The 16,093-nt window shown below is 45.1% G+C and overlaps 2 protein-coding genes across 2 annotated transcripts in view; both read right to left on the bottom strand.

Moving 5' to 3' along the window:
• The window catches only part of LOC119446147 (mite group 2 allergen-like Ixo r 2), a 145,264-nt gene that overhangs the window by 116,765 nt on the left and 12,406 nt on the right, over positions 1 to 16,093 (bottom strand). The gene's annotated exons all lie outside the window — the stretch shown is intronic.
• Positions 5,234 to 16,076, bottom strand: LOC119444135 (mite group 2 allergen-like Ixo r 2). Its single transcript, XM_037708605.2, has 4 exons — positions 15,929 to 16,076; positions 13,605 to 13,709; positions 7,269 to 7,441; positions 5,234 to 5,644 (listed from the first exon to the last, which is right to left on the bottom strand). Exons 1-4 carry the CDS (start codon positions 16,005 to 16,007, stop codon positions 5,564 to 5,566), a joined length of 438 nt encoding a protein of 145 aa, XP_037564533.1. The 5' UTR covers positions 16,008 to 16,076; the 3' UTR covers positions 5,234 to 5,563.

The following is a 16,093-nucleotide window of genomic DNA, read 5'->3' as shown; positions in this document are numbered from 1 at the left end:
GTAGAGTTGTAGAAACGATCGTCTAACCTTGTCCAGCCATGTGCCTTGTAAACGGAAAGTTATCAAACGTTTTCCTCAGCACTGAAACTTGCAAATACCACGATAAGTTATGATCGTTTGAAGCACTTGAAAATGCGTGGTGAGTGACAGATGCTATAGTCTGCCCTCTAACTGTTATTGGTTGCCACGTTTTAATTCATCGTGCAAAAGCCAGTGTCGCACTTTCTCGCTGCAACCTTGCTCGCACTAAAGCAGTGAAGTGTCTTATAGAGGACACATAGTCACGCTGCAGAGGGTTCAAAGTAATTGTGTAGTAGCAGGCAATGTGAAGAACCGATGCTGGAAACAGGCGCACACCAACGGCATCTTCATAAGACTCGCGTCTTCACATACTGATATTAGCGCCCTTCTTTCATTCGGCAAGAATTGCCTTAGAAGGGAATTGCACAGATCCAAGCTTTCGCCACGGACGCCTGCACAAACTCGACGCAGGCTTAATATTTCAGGGCCTATTAGTGTTCGACGAGGCCAAGAGGCACTGCTACGTCGACTGAGCCTTGGTGGGGCATATACACATTAACAAAAAAAAAAAAATTGGTCATAGGGATAATTCCGACTGCTGCGTGTGTTCTTCTCCGGAGATATTCATCATGCCCCCTCCATCTGATCTGCCCACAGTATGCGACTGAGCGGAGCTCACCTCAAGCGACTGCCTCCTCACCAGCAGCAGCTGGTGGGGCAGATTCGGGAGGCAGCGAAACCACAGGACCTTTGGATTGAGGGCCCCTTACAGGTGCAAATAGATAGGCATGATGTTTTGCTCTTATTCGTGGTTTTTTTTCTTTCTTTCTTTCTTTTGATCATGTTATTTCCTTCTCTTCCACGGGCATCTTGCAAACAGCCCGCTCGAACTTCTATGAACTACAATGGATCAAATTAAAGATACTTGTAATAACTTTCGTTTATCTTTACAGGCGCACGTTGAAGAACTCCAGGTGATCAGAGGGACTTCCACGAGACCCTTCCACCACGTCGTCTCTACAAGCCCTTGAGGCTTGAGGTGTCCTTCGTGGGACGTTCAACCTCCCCAATAATCAGCTACTTTTACCGATAGAGAGTGTATTGACGTGCGTACATTATCTTTTTCCGGTCGCGGTTCGTCATCGGCGAACAACTGTTTCAAGTTATCGCTCGGCGCATAAAGAGCGTTCATGTATCGAAATTTTCTGGAATCCTGTCGCTGATTATATGACGTAAGAATCTTGCCTAATCAGATTGCGTGCGCTAAGCGAATAGTGGTGTACATTCTGGGATGTACGCGAGCGTAAGCGATTACGCTGGAATGTACGATGGGTCATGTATGAATGGCCGACAGACTTCGCATGTAGGTCACATTTAGACGACCGACCATAGTGCTCGCCGCTATCATTAAATTAAATTGTGGTGTTTTACGTGCCAAAGCCTTCATCTGATTATGAGACACGCCGTAGTGGGGGACTCCGGAATAATTTGAACCACCTGGTGTTTTTTAAGGTGCACCTAAATCTAAGTACACGGGTGTTTCGCCCCCATCGAAATGTGGTCGCCGTGGCAGGAATTCGATCCCGCGACCTCGTGCTTAGCAGCCCAACGCCATAACCACTAAGCAACCCCTGCGGGCATGCCGCTATCACTGTGTTCTGAGCATTACTTGTTTTTCTGGCCACAAGTTCTCCAATAGAGCTAGATTCGGCAATCACAGTTCCGCACTGTTTGGTTTTTCACCGTCACCTCATCATGACAGTAGGTACATTGCATAGTCAAATGCACAAGTCTATATGAAGGCAAAAAAGAGTACAAGCAGTCTACAGATAATCCATATAGTCTAAATTCTTTTCACAGAGTAGCCGCTCGTTTCTACAAGCGGCGGTGAAAAACGTCTGCTCTAAATATGAAAGAAAATTAGTGAAGAGAACCAATTAATCTAGACACAATTAAGTTTAAAGGTGATACTGGGCATATTAAGGGCGATATGCGGAGAAAAATAGATGAGTGCGGGGTATTTAGGTGCGTTTAGGGAAATAACCAAAGTTATAGTAATTGTACTTCTTACATTGCTACGGGGCATTCAATAGAGCGTTGTTTTGGAACTATTGGGCTAGTGAAAATGTACTTCCGGCGAAATATTGCGATACCTTTTAAAGTTTTAAATATTTAGGAGGCACCGTAGAAAATGTTCAGATTTGTGTTAATTTAGGTTTATTCCCATGCTTTCTGGGACACTAAAGCGCTTGCCGTTTGCGACTTACTTAGTGCGTCAAAATTAAACTTTCTGTAAATAAAGTTTTTGTCAAGAAACATATGCTGGAGGATTCTCGAAATTGTACGTACATTGGGAGCACCTTAAGGATAACAAGACATGATTACTAGCGTAACAAGACAGGGACTAAAGAAAGAACACGGGACCACGTTAGTCCCGCTAGACCACGCGAGTCACATGAACACGGAAGCATGCTAGTGGTCCTGTGTTCTTACACCGCAGGCCAAGGAGATGATAGTCCCTCATTAGCGACATGCGCTGCGCAATATCAGGTGCTGAAGTGTCTCGCAACAACCGCAAGGCCTACACGATGTACTGGCCACACGTCCTTGTCTGTATAAACGTTCGCACACGTTCACACAGCCAACCCTTAGCTTGAGTATACTTGCGCTCTAGCGCGATGAGGCAAGCCTCGACCGTGAACACGGGGCGGGAACGTTCCACTTGCGACGCGCTGGTCTGGATGCTGCTTAGTAGGCGGCGATGAATCAGCAGACGAGCCTCATCAAGCTTGTACAAAGTTTCAGGGCAGGCACAGTCGTTATGAGCGCAAGTTGAAGTCAGCCGGTGAGCCTCTATATTTCCGACGATCCCTACGTGTGAAGGTATCCATTGGGCAACGAGAGATACCCCACTTGATGCAATTTTGTTTGCAGAGTCAGCAATGCTGCGCACAACTGCACAATCAATCTGACTGCGTTGTGATCTGCTGAGGGCAGCGCGGGAGTCCGTAAAGATGGCAATTTTCAATGCGGTTAACTCCTCTTGCACGTATTTTAGTGCAACATTAATCGCTGCTGGCTGCTCAGTTGTTGACGAGGCTGGATGGGTTATATGAAATATACATCGTACTTGAGTCGAAGGGCAGAAAAAAGCTTCAGAGGCACTTTGACTTGCTTCATGGTGTAAGAGTGCGTGAAAAACACAGAGACGCACGAAAAGACACGGACGACACGTGTGCAACTCTCAACTGGTATTTTTTATTGAAGTCCTCAAAAAAATATAGGAAAACATATCTTCAAGCGCCACTAGACACTGAAACAACAAGAAAATAAGAAATCATATACTGAGGTAGTATTAATCATCAGGCGAATTTTTCTTTTAGGTGGTCCAGCGAGTTCTGCTATATATATAAACATATTATTTTTTCGCCAGCAAAATGGAGACTTAATTATGCTTGTCCCAACTTTTATGTTTGAAAGGCTTCAATTATTTCTCGGTTAACTTGGCTACTAGCTGTCTCTCGCTGGGATGCGGTTGTTGGTGAACACATTTCTGCGATAAGACGTCCTGCAGTGTACGGCCAAGTGGGCATATGCAAGACACTGCACGGACAGACAATGCTCCCTGAGTATATTTTTTTCAGCTATACCATGAGAATGATGCTCAGTGCGTGAATTTGCGCAATCTTCGTACCTGTGTCTTCGAACATTCTTGCGACATATATTTTTCTTACGCGCAGCAAGGCGATAAGTGATGACCGAACGCGCAATCATTGCGAATTGTTGCACTTATAACGGCAATATTTTGTTGAAAATGACCAATTTGCAAAGTCAGAAAGCGTTTGAAACCAGAAGGACGAAGTTTAGGCAAATTCATGCAATGCCCATCGTTTTCGTGATGGCTGAACCGTCATGCTTGCAAGTCCTGTAGGCACTAGTACCGTAGTTCTATCTAGTAATTTTTATAGGAAACTCATTTTTCCACAACCGGCTTCGTTAGAATCATAACCTAAAGCTTCGCTTTCTTTTCCAGCACGCAGGCACAAATTGGATAGCTTGTTTGGCGCAATCGAACGCTGTTCTAACCTCGTAGCGCGGCACGACGTTTTTCAGACCGGGAGAAAAACTGTGCACGTAAGGAATGGTGTAACATAGTTTTGTGTGTGTGTACATCTACATCGCCGTGTATTATGGCTGCCAACTCTAGAGTGGACGAAGTCGAGACGGCGGAAACGGGGGGAGGCGTGCGACGACCGACCCTATCAGTGGCAGCTAGGAGCAGCAGTCTGCACACGCAGCAATGTTCCGTGGATTTCTCGTCTTACGATGTCGTGATTTAGACCAAGAAAGGTACAGTAGCTGCCTCTCTAACATGGCTACCAATATAGATAGAGGTACTGTGAACTGTAAGGTCTGCAACAGAACTATAGAACCATGACAACAACGAAACCGCCTTTACGCTTATGACAGTGCAACAGAACACAAAAGAGAAGAATCTGCAACCGAGCTGTCAGATATTTAAAAAAATGATAGTTATACGGTAGAGAGAAAAAAAAAATGGCCGTTACGATTTGGTAAAGTCGGGAGTCGGGAATTAGACTCAAAAGTCGGGACTGTCCCGTTAAATTCCGGAATGTTGGCAACCCTACCACGTATGCGCTTTCGCATAACTTTTCACTTTGCTACCGTGGAGAACCGCGAATTAGCTGTTTTTTTTTCTTTTTTTTTTTTTTAACAGCGGAGCTGTTTATGCCGAGCGTAATCTGTCTGTCGTCAACAGAAAATCTGGGCCGATCCTGGCGGCAGTGCAGAAAGGGTCAAAGCGCATTGGCGCATACCCCTGTGAACTAGCGAAGCTGAGCCTGGATAAGTCTAGGTAAGCATGGTTGGGACTACTTAATCTTAGTCAGTCATCGATAGCCAATCGATAGCCAATAAATAGGCTAATCGATAATCGATCAATAATCAATTACTTCCGGAAAGTGCTGGGGATGACTTAGTAGTGCTTAGCCTAGCCCAAATACGTGGCCAATACCTTGCGATAGCCAATCGATAGCCAATCAATAGCTAATCGATAATCATCGATAATCGATCAATAATCAATAAATTCTGGAAAATGCTAGGGATGACTTGGTAGTGCTTAGTCTAGCCCAAAAGCCAGGACTCGCTAGGTGCCCATCAGCTCCGCTGTCTCTCTAGCAGTGCGCCTCGATCCAATGCAATTTACGGTCATTTCTTTCTCTTTTTTTGTGGTTGCTGCTAAGTTCACCGGATTGTCTTAGGTGCATATTATCCCGGAGGTCTCCTGTAAACGGGGCATGGTCTCGCGCGAGGATTTTTATTATAACTGGCGAGGACGCCCACGATGATAATTATTATAGCTGAATATTCAGCCCATGCGGTGGTGCCTTATATGAAGAGACTAAGCAAAAATTCGTAAAAACAGCAACGAAAGCTGCCACTACACGTCGCTGTCGATTCCTTTCTGTCGAGACTTTGGTACGGCATCCCACTTCGTGCGAAGAACGAGCACTTTTTGTGTTCACTGAGTGACGACATTCGTCCTGATGCAGACGCTCACACCATCGTCGCCGACTATCTTGAGTTGGACCGTACTTTTCATCTACAGGGAGAAGTTGGAAAGAAAACACACATCGTGTAAGGTGCTGTCCGCAAAGGACTAGAGTTCTGCTACTCCAAGTGCTGCCACTTATTTAGTGCATCCTCATCTCGCGAGTGGTTTCGAGCACTGATGAAAGACTGCGCCATGACTCTCAACAGGCTTTACAAAGAAAAAGAACTAATAGAAAATTAGCATACACAACAAGTGTTATTGAGGGTAACTAAACGCCAGCAACATCAATGAAGAAACTAACAAGCAATCAAAAGCATAAATGCCGTTCTTGGGGATAACAAAACGTAAAACACATCTAACAAAAAGTTCACATATGAATGTTAATTTAGTGCGCAAAATATATTAACGAAATTTAATGTACAGAAGGAAACGGCAGAATTTATTGTAGAAGATAAATTCTAAGGTAAGATTTAAAAGATGAGAATCGTGAGGATGATATTTCCTTATTCTTGTTACTTCCCTTTTCCTCTCCATCAGTTTGTAGACAAACGAATGTGCGCTCTGCGAGAACCGTCTTTCTGTGAACCACTGCTCGCTCTGTTCTACACAGAGTGCGTAGTTGCTTTTCTCTCTACGCTTCCGAGCACATGCTTTAAGCATGTTCGTGCCATCAATTTTCTTAAGCATTTCAACCACATGATGTTACATCTTCATCAATATGGTATAGGTGAACAAAAACAGCTTTTACTAGGACAATCTAGATGAAATGGTAGTAATTGCGAATGGCCTAAAAAATACGGGGCAAAAAAAAAAAAGAAAAAAAAAGGGCCGGACAGAAAAGCAACTTGCCGCCGGTAGGAGCCAAATTCTCATCTTATGATCTATGCGTGTAACGCTCTACCAATAGAACTACGGCGGGAGCTCTTCTGGCAACATTGTGAGGCAAAGTGGGCTTTATGTTTGTTGGCCAATCCCCGTGTTGTGGAACTCGTGCTCAAGTTCCCGTGGTTTTCCCCGCGTGGTGCTCAGTGCCCGCGCGTGATAACTGTATAGTCCCGCGTGTCGCCTGCCGAAGTTTGAGGGATATTTCGTTGCTTTAAAATGCGTGAAAATTTACTGCAATTCGTGTCTATGTAAAGGGAGCGGCTCTTAAATAAGCTAATTTTGTAGCCGGTACGTTTGGTAGAAGCCACATTTGTCAACAGTAAACTGAAATGAAGAGCTGTAGGCAGTTTCCTTCCATTTGTGGACATTCATTGTATCCCTGAAAAAAAAATCTGATGTAAAGATTTTCTTACATGTAAACGTGTTTTCGTGTCTTGTCTGTGCTCACGATCTGTGTGTTACGGCACGCTTCAGCCGGCATGCTGCACCATGTGGTGCCTGCAACCAGGCTAACATCTTCAGCCAGAGTTGCAGTTTTAGGTTGTTTGTCACACACCACGCAGCAGCAGTGTCCTCAAATTATTAAAGGCGCGCCGAAGGACCTCAGGAATATTAGCACACTTATTTTATGCCGGAACTCCGCTTAAAGCAACTGCAATGTTATTCGCGTGATGGTCGCGAATGTTGTTGCAGACTGGCACCCACGCTCAAAGCATTTTATTTTGCTTCCTGCTCACACTAGGAAAAAAAAAAAAGAAAAGAAACGCGTATTAAGAAATCAACTCACGGAGGGCGCGAAGAAGGGGATCGACACTTCCATCGTGCCGCCGTACTCTTCTCCCTTGACAATGGGACACTGCACTAGGCTTTTGCACAAGTCCTTCTCCAGCCCCGGGATTGGCATCATCATGCCGAACATCTTGAACCTGGCGTCAAGGACTACCGTATCGCTGTCTTGGTCTGTGCGTAAGGAAGAGCAACATAAGGTAAGGCGCCCAGAACAGGCAGGAGTTCGATTACAGCCATGTTCGATTACACCGCGGAAACCAACTATACAAACCTCGTATAAGGCATGAAAACAATGAAAGAACAAGGGTACAGTATTACTTGCAACGTTTCTAACTAGGCCAGGAATGTTAAAGCATTCGCCACGTAATACTTACCATATCCCTCATTTCCATCTAATTCGAACTTAGTGTCAAGTACAGTTCATTTAGGACTCTGCGAATAAAGGCACTGACACTTTCGAAACACTTGCCTAAGAACTTTTTTTTTTGCAATGTTGTAGTTGATGGAGACGTATGTAACTGCGCATGCTGATTTGCCATAGTTTTCCACACATTTTTGTAAAGTTTCATTTTGGTTTGTAGCATGACAACTGCCACCGAGAGGCGGACAATGCGATCAAGGAGGAGGGAATGCCAACACAGGCAGAACAAAACAGAAATGGCATTTATGTTATGCCAAGGCAGCGGGCTAAATATTGCGCCGCTCGTGAAACACACTCGTAATGCTCCGGAGCTCTTGCATACGTATTTTTCTTTCTTTATTTCTTTATTTAAGTTTTTATTTTTTCTCAAAGGTTGCAATTAGCCCACACATGCTATTTTTGAAGCAGTGAAGTTTATCTACGAAAAAACAGACGCCAGTCATTGGGTCATTTGTACTGACAGCAAATCAGCACTCAGATCATCATCAGTGAACATTCCGTTGCAATGTTATTAGACTTATCATATTTATTTCATTTTTTATTTATTTATTTGTTTTAGTATTGTGATATATTCCTATATTTTTGATGCATAACATAGACAGCCGACTTACTCTTCACCTCTCTGTATAACAGAACCGAACAGAACATCTTGAACTTCGCCTACACATTACCCATAACGTGCCCGTTATTTGCACCAAATAAAAACAAGGCGCCTTATTAGTTCGCCGGGAGACGGGGAAAACCAACTACGAAGCTAGTATGACACATGAAAACAGGGAGGAAACGAAGGCTCAGTCACAGAATCCTATACTTTTCAATGCCTGTCAAGTCGATCTGCATTACACGGGAATCATTGTTCCACTGCGGGGCCCCCAATTCCCAGTCGTTTAATAACCTATATTGCTAGAGCGTGGACAACTTTAGCTGGGCGCTGCTGCCACTCCGTGCCCGATTGGCAAGATCGTTGCATTTCGCATGACGTGCGATCACTTGCCAGGAAAGATAGTTACAGCAACCTTAATCATGCCCCCATAAACTGACCAACTACTGCGAAAGTGACGGCCTCTCAGTGACGCCCGCTTTTGACGTCACTGGGCTGGCATTTAAAGGAAATATAGGAGGCTATGATTCAGTATACATTTTCAAAGCTTCTAGTTAAACTAGGAACAACGGCAGGACTGTACTCAATTTGGAAGTAACAAGCTTGATGCGACAAGTCAGTATCCAGATAAATGGGTAGTTCGCGCGGAGTCACAGTCTGCACTTGAGCTGCTTTGCGAGGTTTAGGCAAAAACGTGGACACGCTAAGTAATCGTAAGCATTGCAGAGCTGACACGCGTTGCGGGAACTCGCTGTCACGAAATTTCCTTTCAGTGGGTTCCCAGTCGTACTGGCATAATTGGAAATTAACGAGCGGACGAACTGGCAAAGCATGAGCACGAACATGTTGAAGAATACACCGTTCCCCTGTTCAGCAGAGAGGTTGGATACATATTGCGAAAACTCTCAGCGAGAAGATCATCTGCAGCATGGCTTAATGAAGAGTTCTAGAGATCAATTTTGTATGCCGTAATACCCTGGGCAGAATTTCGGTCAATATGCTACGGTACCGCGAATTGTGGGAACCATGTCTCTTGGCTTACTTCTTGGTGTGGCCCTACACAGAGCACTTTCTCCTTAAAATCCATCGTGCAAGCTCCGCGTCGTGTTAGTGTCGAGTTGCGGACGAGGACACAGCGTCACCGTGTTGCTGGATTACCCCACATACGCAATGGCAACACCTGCGCTTCGAACTTAAGGCTCGGGGCAATCGCCCATTGTCCCTTGCAGGGATACTTGGATCATGGTCAGTTAGTAGCCTTGATGAACATCTTTCAGTGCAGTAGAAGACTTCCGTACGGACATGTGCTCGCAATGCTAAGGACGATTTTATGCAATGACTCGCCTTCGTTGAGGATGTTGCGTCTTTCTTTCTTTCACTCGTTATGTGGTAGTGTTTGCGCGTTCTAAATGCAATTTTATTGCGATAACGATTATATGGACACTCCAGGGCAGGTATATTGTAACGATGTGTTATGCTTTATTTTATGCTAGTCTTACCATCCACCGCTAACGGCCGGCTGATCCGGTTGATAACGTGAGCACACCATCGTTCCGAACACTGACCAAGCGCGAAAAGCGCGAAAAGCGCGAAAAGGCATTAGCATCGGAAACGCATCGCTACAAAATACTGGCCCAGGCGCATTTCTGCCGTCGCCGTCGCCGTGAGGTTCCGTATAAAGTCCACGGGCGATAAATTCGTCGCCGCGCGCAGTACGCTGTATGTGCGAGTGAAAACATGCGACGGTGAGCCGGCAATCGCGGCTCGCGCACGCAAGGGCTGGAAGCGGGAAGGAAGTACGCAGTCTTCTGCGCCGCGAGTGGCCGCCCGCGCGGCTGTATCTTGAAAGTTATCTGCGGCGGGAGCACAATCCGCCCTCCCTGTGTTTTCGCGGCTAAGATCGCGTTGATGCTAGCGCCGGCACGAAGCTCAATTCGCTCGCTGCTGCTGGCGCGCTGACTCACTCCAGCGTTCCGACAGCGAGTTTCCGCGGTCATCGAGTGAGATGCGTTCATGTTTGCTTGTGCGCGCGTGACACCACGCTTGTTAATTTAGTTAGTGTGCCTATGTTTACAAGATTATAGGCCGAATAAAACTACTATCCACAACCTACTTGCACACAACCTGCAAACGCTATAGCATCGGATTGTAATTTGAACATGCGAGGAAACATAATTCTGTTACACGGAAACTTAAAATTACCATAAATCTGGAGACGACAATTTTTTGTCGAAATTACGGTGTACACGCGCGGACACAGAAAGTTTGGGGGGGGGGGGGGGGGAAGCCATGTATAGCTTCACTGTAAAAAAAAAATACGTATACACGACGCGTCTTCCGAGATATGTTACAGTCCAGCGCGGTACACTAAACATTGTTTCTAAATTATTGTTTGGAAATAACTGAAATCCGATACTAGTCCAATGCATTTGGACAACGTTTCTCAACTGGAAGATTTCGCTCCTCTATGTAGTTTTCAAAGATATGTCCTCATATTAACCTCCGCAGTGGCTCTGGCTGCAAGCGAAAATTTTCAATCGAAATATTTGTTCATCACTTCAACGTCATCACATGATCGTCAGTACTGAAACTACTTCGCACAAAGCTTGCGGCTCAATTTCTAGCGACCCGCCGCGGTGGCTCAGTCAGCTAAGGCGTAGCGCTGCTGAGCACGAAATCGCGGGATCGAATCGCGGCCGCGGCGGCCGCATTTCAATGGAGGCGAAATGTAAAAAAATCACAGCATATCCACGGGGTGAATGATGATGAGTGGGCGAAGCTCCGGAGGGAATCATCGGATCTCCCGCTTAAGGGGACGCTAGCACAAACGCGTTAGAAACGTGCAGTACTCTCTAGTAAGGGGGAGCGGCCACAGCGTCTTACGCAGCCATTTACACATGCCGGAACGTGCACCGCGTTTGCCGACGCCATCACATGACTGCTGAGAGAGTATACCCCTCGTATTCATAAACGCTCCTCGACTTGAACTTGCCACCGCCTTGGGCAGCGCGTTCGAAACGCGTTGAAGGTAAGGCGGAGAGGCCACAGCGTCTTACACCAGCTTCTTACACGGGCCCTAACGCGCTAGCACAAACGCGTTAGAAACGCGCTAGAAACGCGGCCTTTCGTTAATGTTGGGTATTTATTGCCATCGTGGTGCGTGTGTCTGTCTATGTGCGCTTCGTGGCGTAGTGGTTAGCGCCGCGCGTTCGGAAGCGAGGGGTCCCTGGTTTGATTCCGCGCTACGGACACAACTTTCGGAATTTTTTTTTTCATAAAACGCCGGAAGCGTTCTCCGGAAGCTGGAACCTGGCTTCCGGAACCGGAAGCGGAACCGGAAGCGGAACCGGAAGTGGAACCGGAAGCGGAAGTCGGCTTCCGGTTATACTATACGTATACATATATATGTATATATGGGTATACATACATATACGGACACACAACGCCATCTATTAAGCAATTCATAAAATCTCACCAGGCACTACCTTGGAGGTAAACAATGGCTGCTACTGGGAATGAGAGACAGCAGAAGTCTGCTTTTAGCTAACACTTACACTTCTACTTCTACTAACGTTTTCTACTGGAACATGCCAATGGCTGCTAATGGGGAATGAGAGACAGAAGAATTCGGCTTTTAGTTAACGCGCACGCTGCGAATTTTTTATTGTTCAACAACGCACAGGAGAAATCTCCCACCGGCACCACGTTGCAGGTCAAAGCGTAAGACTGGTTACGCACTACGACTACGACGAGGGACGAACGGGTGCCGCTTTAAGGAGCTTCGCCCCTAAAACGCCCGTGTGCTTGCGTTGTAGTGCACGTTAAAGAACCCCTGGCGGTCAAAATTGATCCGGAGCCCTCCACTACGGCGTGCCTCATAATCAGAACTGGTTTTGGCACGTAAAACCACAGAAAGAAGAATAATTTCTAGCGCGAAGAAATGAGAAGAAGACAATTAATTTTTATGAAAAAATGTCCTAGCTGTTTCGACTCCTTAATATTTCCTAAGAGTCCCTGACCTGCGTGGACACACTGCCGATGGCCACTCAATACGTAGTATAATGCATAGAGTATTATTCATGTATACATATGACCCTTACATTGTTTCGCTTTTTGACGGTGAACGTATTTCACTCGATTGTCGCTTTTATCAATTTCCCTCTCGGCTCAAGACGCGCATGCAGTGTCCGAAGATTATCGAATGTTGGCACAGATTCTGTAACAGAAGTGCCTTATCTAATCTGATTTCGACAACCGAGGATTGTGCTCACCGCTAGCGTTGTACTTCAGTGCACTTTTTTTTTCCCCCACACAAGTTCTCTCAATAAAGAGTTCCATTCGTGGCTTCCACTTTTGGTACGGACTGGTTCTTCAGCGTCATTACAATATGACTGTACATTATACGTCTTATGTTTGATATTTTTAATACACACACCATTATACTATATAGTATACAGTAAAGTAGGTAGCCTCAAAAGATTCTGGTAATACCTATGGTAATACCATGACACAAATAATACGGAAGAAGTGTCGCCAACAATGAGACCCAATCGTTAGGGCCGTTGTTAAAATACCGTAATAGTTCTGCAAACGCGGTTGGCACTGATAAACGTCACTATGACTCTACCGAGAGCGCAACAGCCAGAAAATCTTCGTATTTGCAGCTCCGCAATTTAATATGGACGCCGCCCACCGACCGAATCATTTCAAGAATGTGCATTAGAGTTAATTAGGAGAGTTTTTAGTAACACAGTAATATTTCGTGGCAGCGGCCGTAAAAACATTCGTGTTACGCACGAAGTGACGTATATTATTAACTAAAGTTTACTACTTAACTTTGTGGTTTAATAAATTTAGGCCACTTTAATCAAGTGCGGTACTGCAGCCTCTCATTCTGAGGCCATGTACACTTGCCAGAAATCCAGTGACAACCTCCAAAATACGCAGCGCTATACATGGGCGTCCTATGCATAAGCTTTTTTTTAAAAGCTTTCCTTACGTGCTGCGGGACAAAGCAACATCTAATGCCAATGTACATTTTAGTTCTGGTGGTGCTCGTCTCAGGATTATTGCTAAATTAACGAGCTTGGAGCAAATTTCAGATTTCAGATTTTAAATTCCAGAGACGAAGAACAAATGACCGCCTCGTCGCATTCTATTTCCTCTTCATGCTGCTCCCCCCGAACTGGTAGTGTCGCATCAAACAATTTTTTTTTCCACGCAGCGCGTGCACGGGTGTGAATATCGAGAACAAATATGACATATACGACACGATACCTTAGCAAGCGCATTCTCTAGTCGTATAAACTTACCGGCGATGATTGAAAAGTGGATCTTGCTTGTAGAACCGCGCTTGAGTATGCACGGGTCGGAGTCGCACGGTTCGATCTGGGCCACTTGAATTTCTGCCTTGCTACCTGCAAATTCATATACCGTCATACGCCAGCAAAAAGGTAAGTGTATCAACTTCCTGCGAGTGCGTCAAGGTGCGGACGTTTACGAAACACCGAAGTGCTGCACTACAATCTATCTTGCGAAATATTTTATATTATAAGTAGGTACATCTACTTTGGGGCCTGACTTACTATCAGAAAAATAACTTGTTTACAGTACGCAAGTTATTGCCGACATTGACAAAAAACGAGCGAGAAACTTAAGCCAGCAGAAATCGGTTGCTGCGTTTATTTCTCTGTTCTTTCTTTTCCCCCCGTTTTTCTGAAGGACCATCATCCATAACTAGACATCTCCTGCCTTCATACTGTACTACTGTAATACAGTCATTTAAACACCCCAAATTCGCCAGCTGTGGCAAATCTTCCTTGAATCACGAGAAATCGAAATACGCCAGGACTTAAGTAATTGGTAAACTACCGTTAGAAATCCTTACTATACTTTTAGCTAAACCCAGATAATGGAAACGCGCTGCTTGACTAAACCTTTAGCAGGTATTATTCAAGTGGAGCACGGCGCAGCTGTCGCAATAAATAACTATATCGAAGACGCAAAGGGGAGCAGCTAGCGAGCTTTGATGAGATTATACCGGCCTGTAAACAACGCAGAATAAGTGCGAAGCGAATGATCAATGATCGGTACCCTTTCACTTTTCTTTGTTTCGTCGGTAATATTGCTTTTGTGAGTTATATCAACGTAACCGAGAGCACAAAATGATTTCAACTGACCTAACGTTCTGTACTATAGGATTTACCGTGAACGAATTTGGGCGTTACTTGATATTTCATAGGCTATACAGCTTTCAAACTTTTATACAGTAAGGAACATATGCAATGGCAGGTAAAATTCACGCTGTTGCGCCAATGAGAGGACGATATACCACGGAGTACTAGAGGTCGGGAAAAAGCCCACACATATATTTACTCACATGTGTCGAAGGAATTGGCCCACAGTTACGGGTATATATTTCAACTTGCTGTACAATCTTTACAACACAATTGCCACCGCCATATGTTTATGCTGCATGAAAGAATACGTAAGGTTTTTGATTACCAAACTAATAAATCGCAAAAATTAATTAGGCAGGCGTGAAACGAGCCTCCTTTAAATATGTAAAGTAAGAAATTAGGCCACATTATTTTTCTATTTTTGAACCGGAAACCGACTGAAGGCCCCGGGTTGTTTTTTAGTCTCTTTACATCAATTATCAATTAACGTATATGCACTGGCTACGCTGAATATTTTATCACCCCTCCACGCATGACCGGAATTGATTTTAGGCCACTGGGCAGTTAATTTCAATGGTGCTTCAAAATGCTTGACAGTAACAGTAGTCTTCTTAAATAGTTGTACCTTTGAAGCGCTTGCAACTAGTACTGAAGAAGACATACAAAGCAGCGCAGGTACTGTAATAGGGGCGTATACCCGCCGTGGTTGTTTAGTGACTATGGTGTTGAGTTGCTAAGCACGAGGTCGCGGGATCGAATCCCGGCCACTGCGGCCACATTTCGATGGGGTCGAAATGCAAAAACACTCGTGTATCTATATTTAAGTGCACGTTAAAGAACGCCAAGTCGTCCAAATTATTCCGGAGTCTCCCACTATGCATGCCTCATAATCATATCGTGGTTGTGGCACGTAAACCCCCATAATTTCATTTAATAGAAAAATTAAATGATGGGGTTTTACGTGCCAAAACCACGATATCATTAGGAGGCATGCCGTAGTGGGGGACTCCGGAAATTTGGACCACCTGGGGTTCTTTAACGTGCACCTAAATCTAAGTACACGGGTGTTTTCGCATTTCGCCCCCATCGAAATGCGGCCGCCGTGGCCGGGATTCGATCCCGCGACCTCGTGCTTAGCAACTCAACACCATAGCCACTGAGCAACCACGGCGGGTTAATTTAATAGAAGCCTACAATATGGAAGTTCAGGCGAGAGAAGTTAATTACAATGGTAAAATTTACAGCGTACCGATGGTTTAAAAAAGTAATAGACAGGCAGAGTGAATAAGGAGAGCGTGAAAGACAGTGCGTCTTCACTCTCTGCGTGTGCTCTTACTTTCCTAAATTATTCGTCTGCCGTGAATACCATTGTAATAGTTGCCCCCATAATTGCCTCTGGACGTTTGAAACTAGAAGTACATGGGCATTAAGGTGGAAGCAAACGACAGTGCGCTCACCGCAGTCTTGAAACGCAAAGTCTTGGCGCTGTCCAAAAGACAGACCGATGAGAAGAGCGGCGGTGACATAGCGGATCATGGCGGTCAGAGAAAGCAGGAAGCCGAAATTCCCTCCGTGAATAATGTAGGTTGCTATTATGTCGATAGGGAGTCTCAACGTTGCTG

The sequence above is a fragment of the Dermacentor silvarum genome, chromosome 3 (genome assembly GCF_013339745.2).
Source record: "Dermacentor silvarum isolate Dsil-2018 chromosome 3, BIME_Dsil_1.4, whole genome shotgun sequence".
NCBI lineage: Eukaryota > Metazoa > Arthropoda > Arachnida > Ixodida > Ixodidae > Dermacentor > Dermacentor silvarum.
This window is presented reverse-complemented; position numbering and strand designations above follow the sequence as displayed.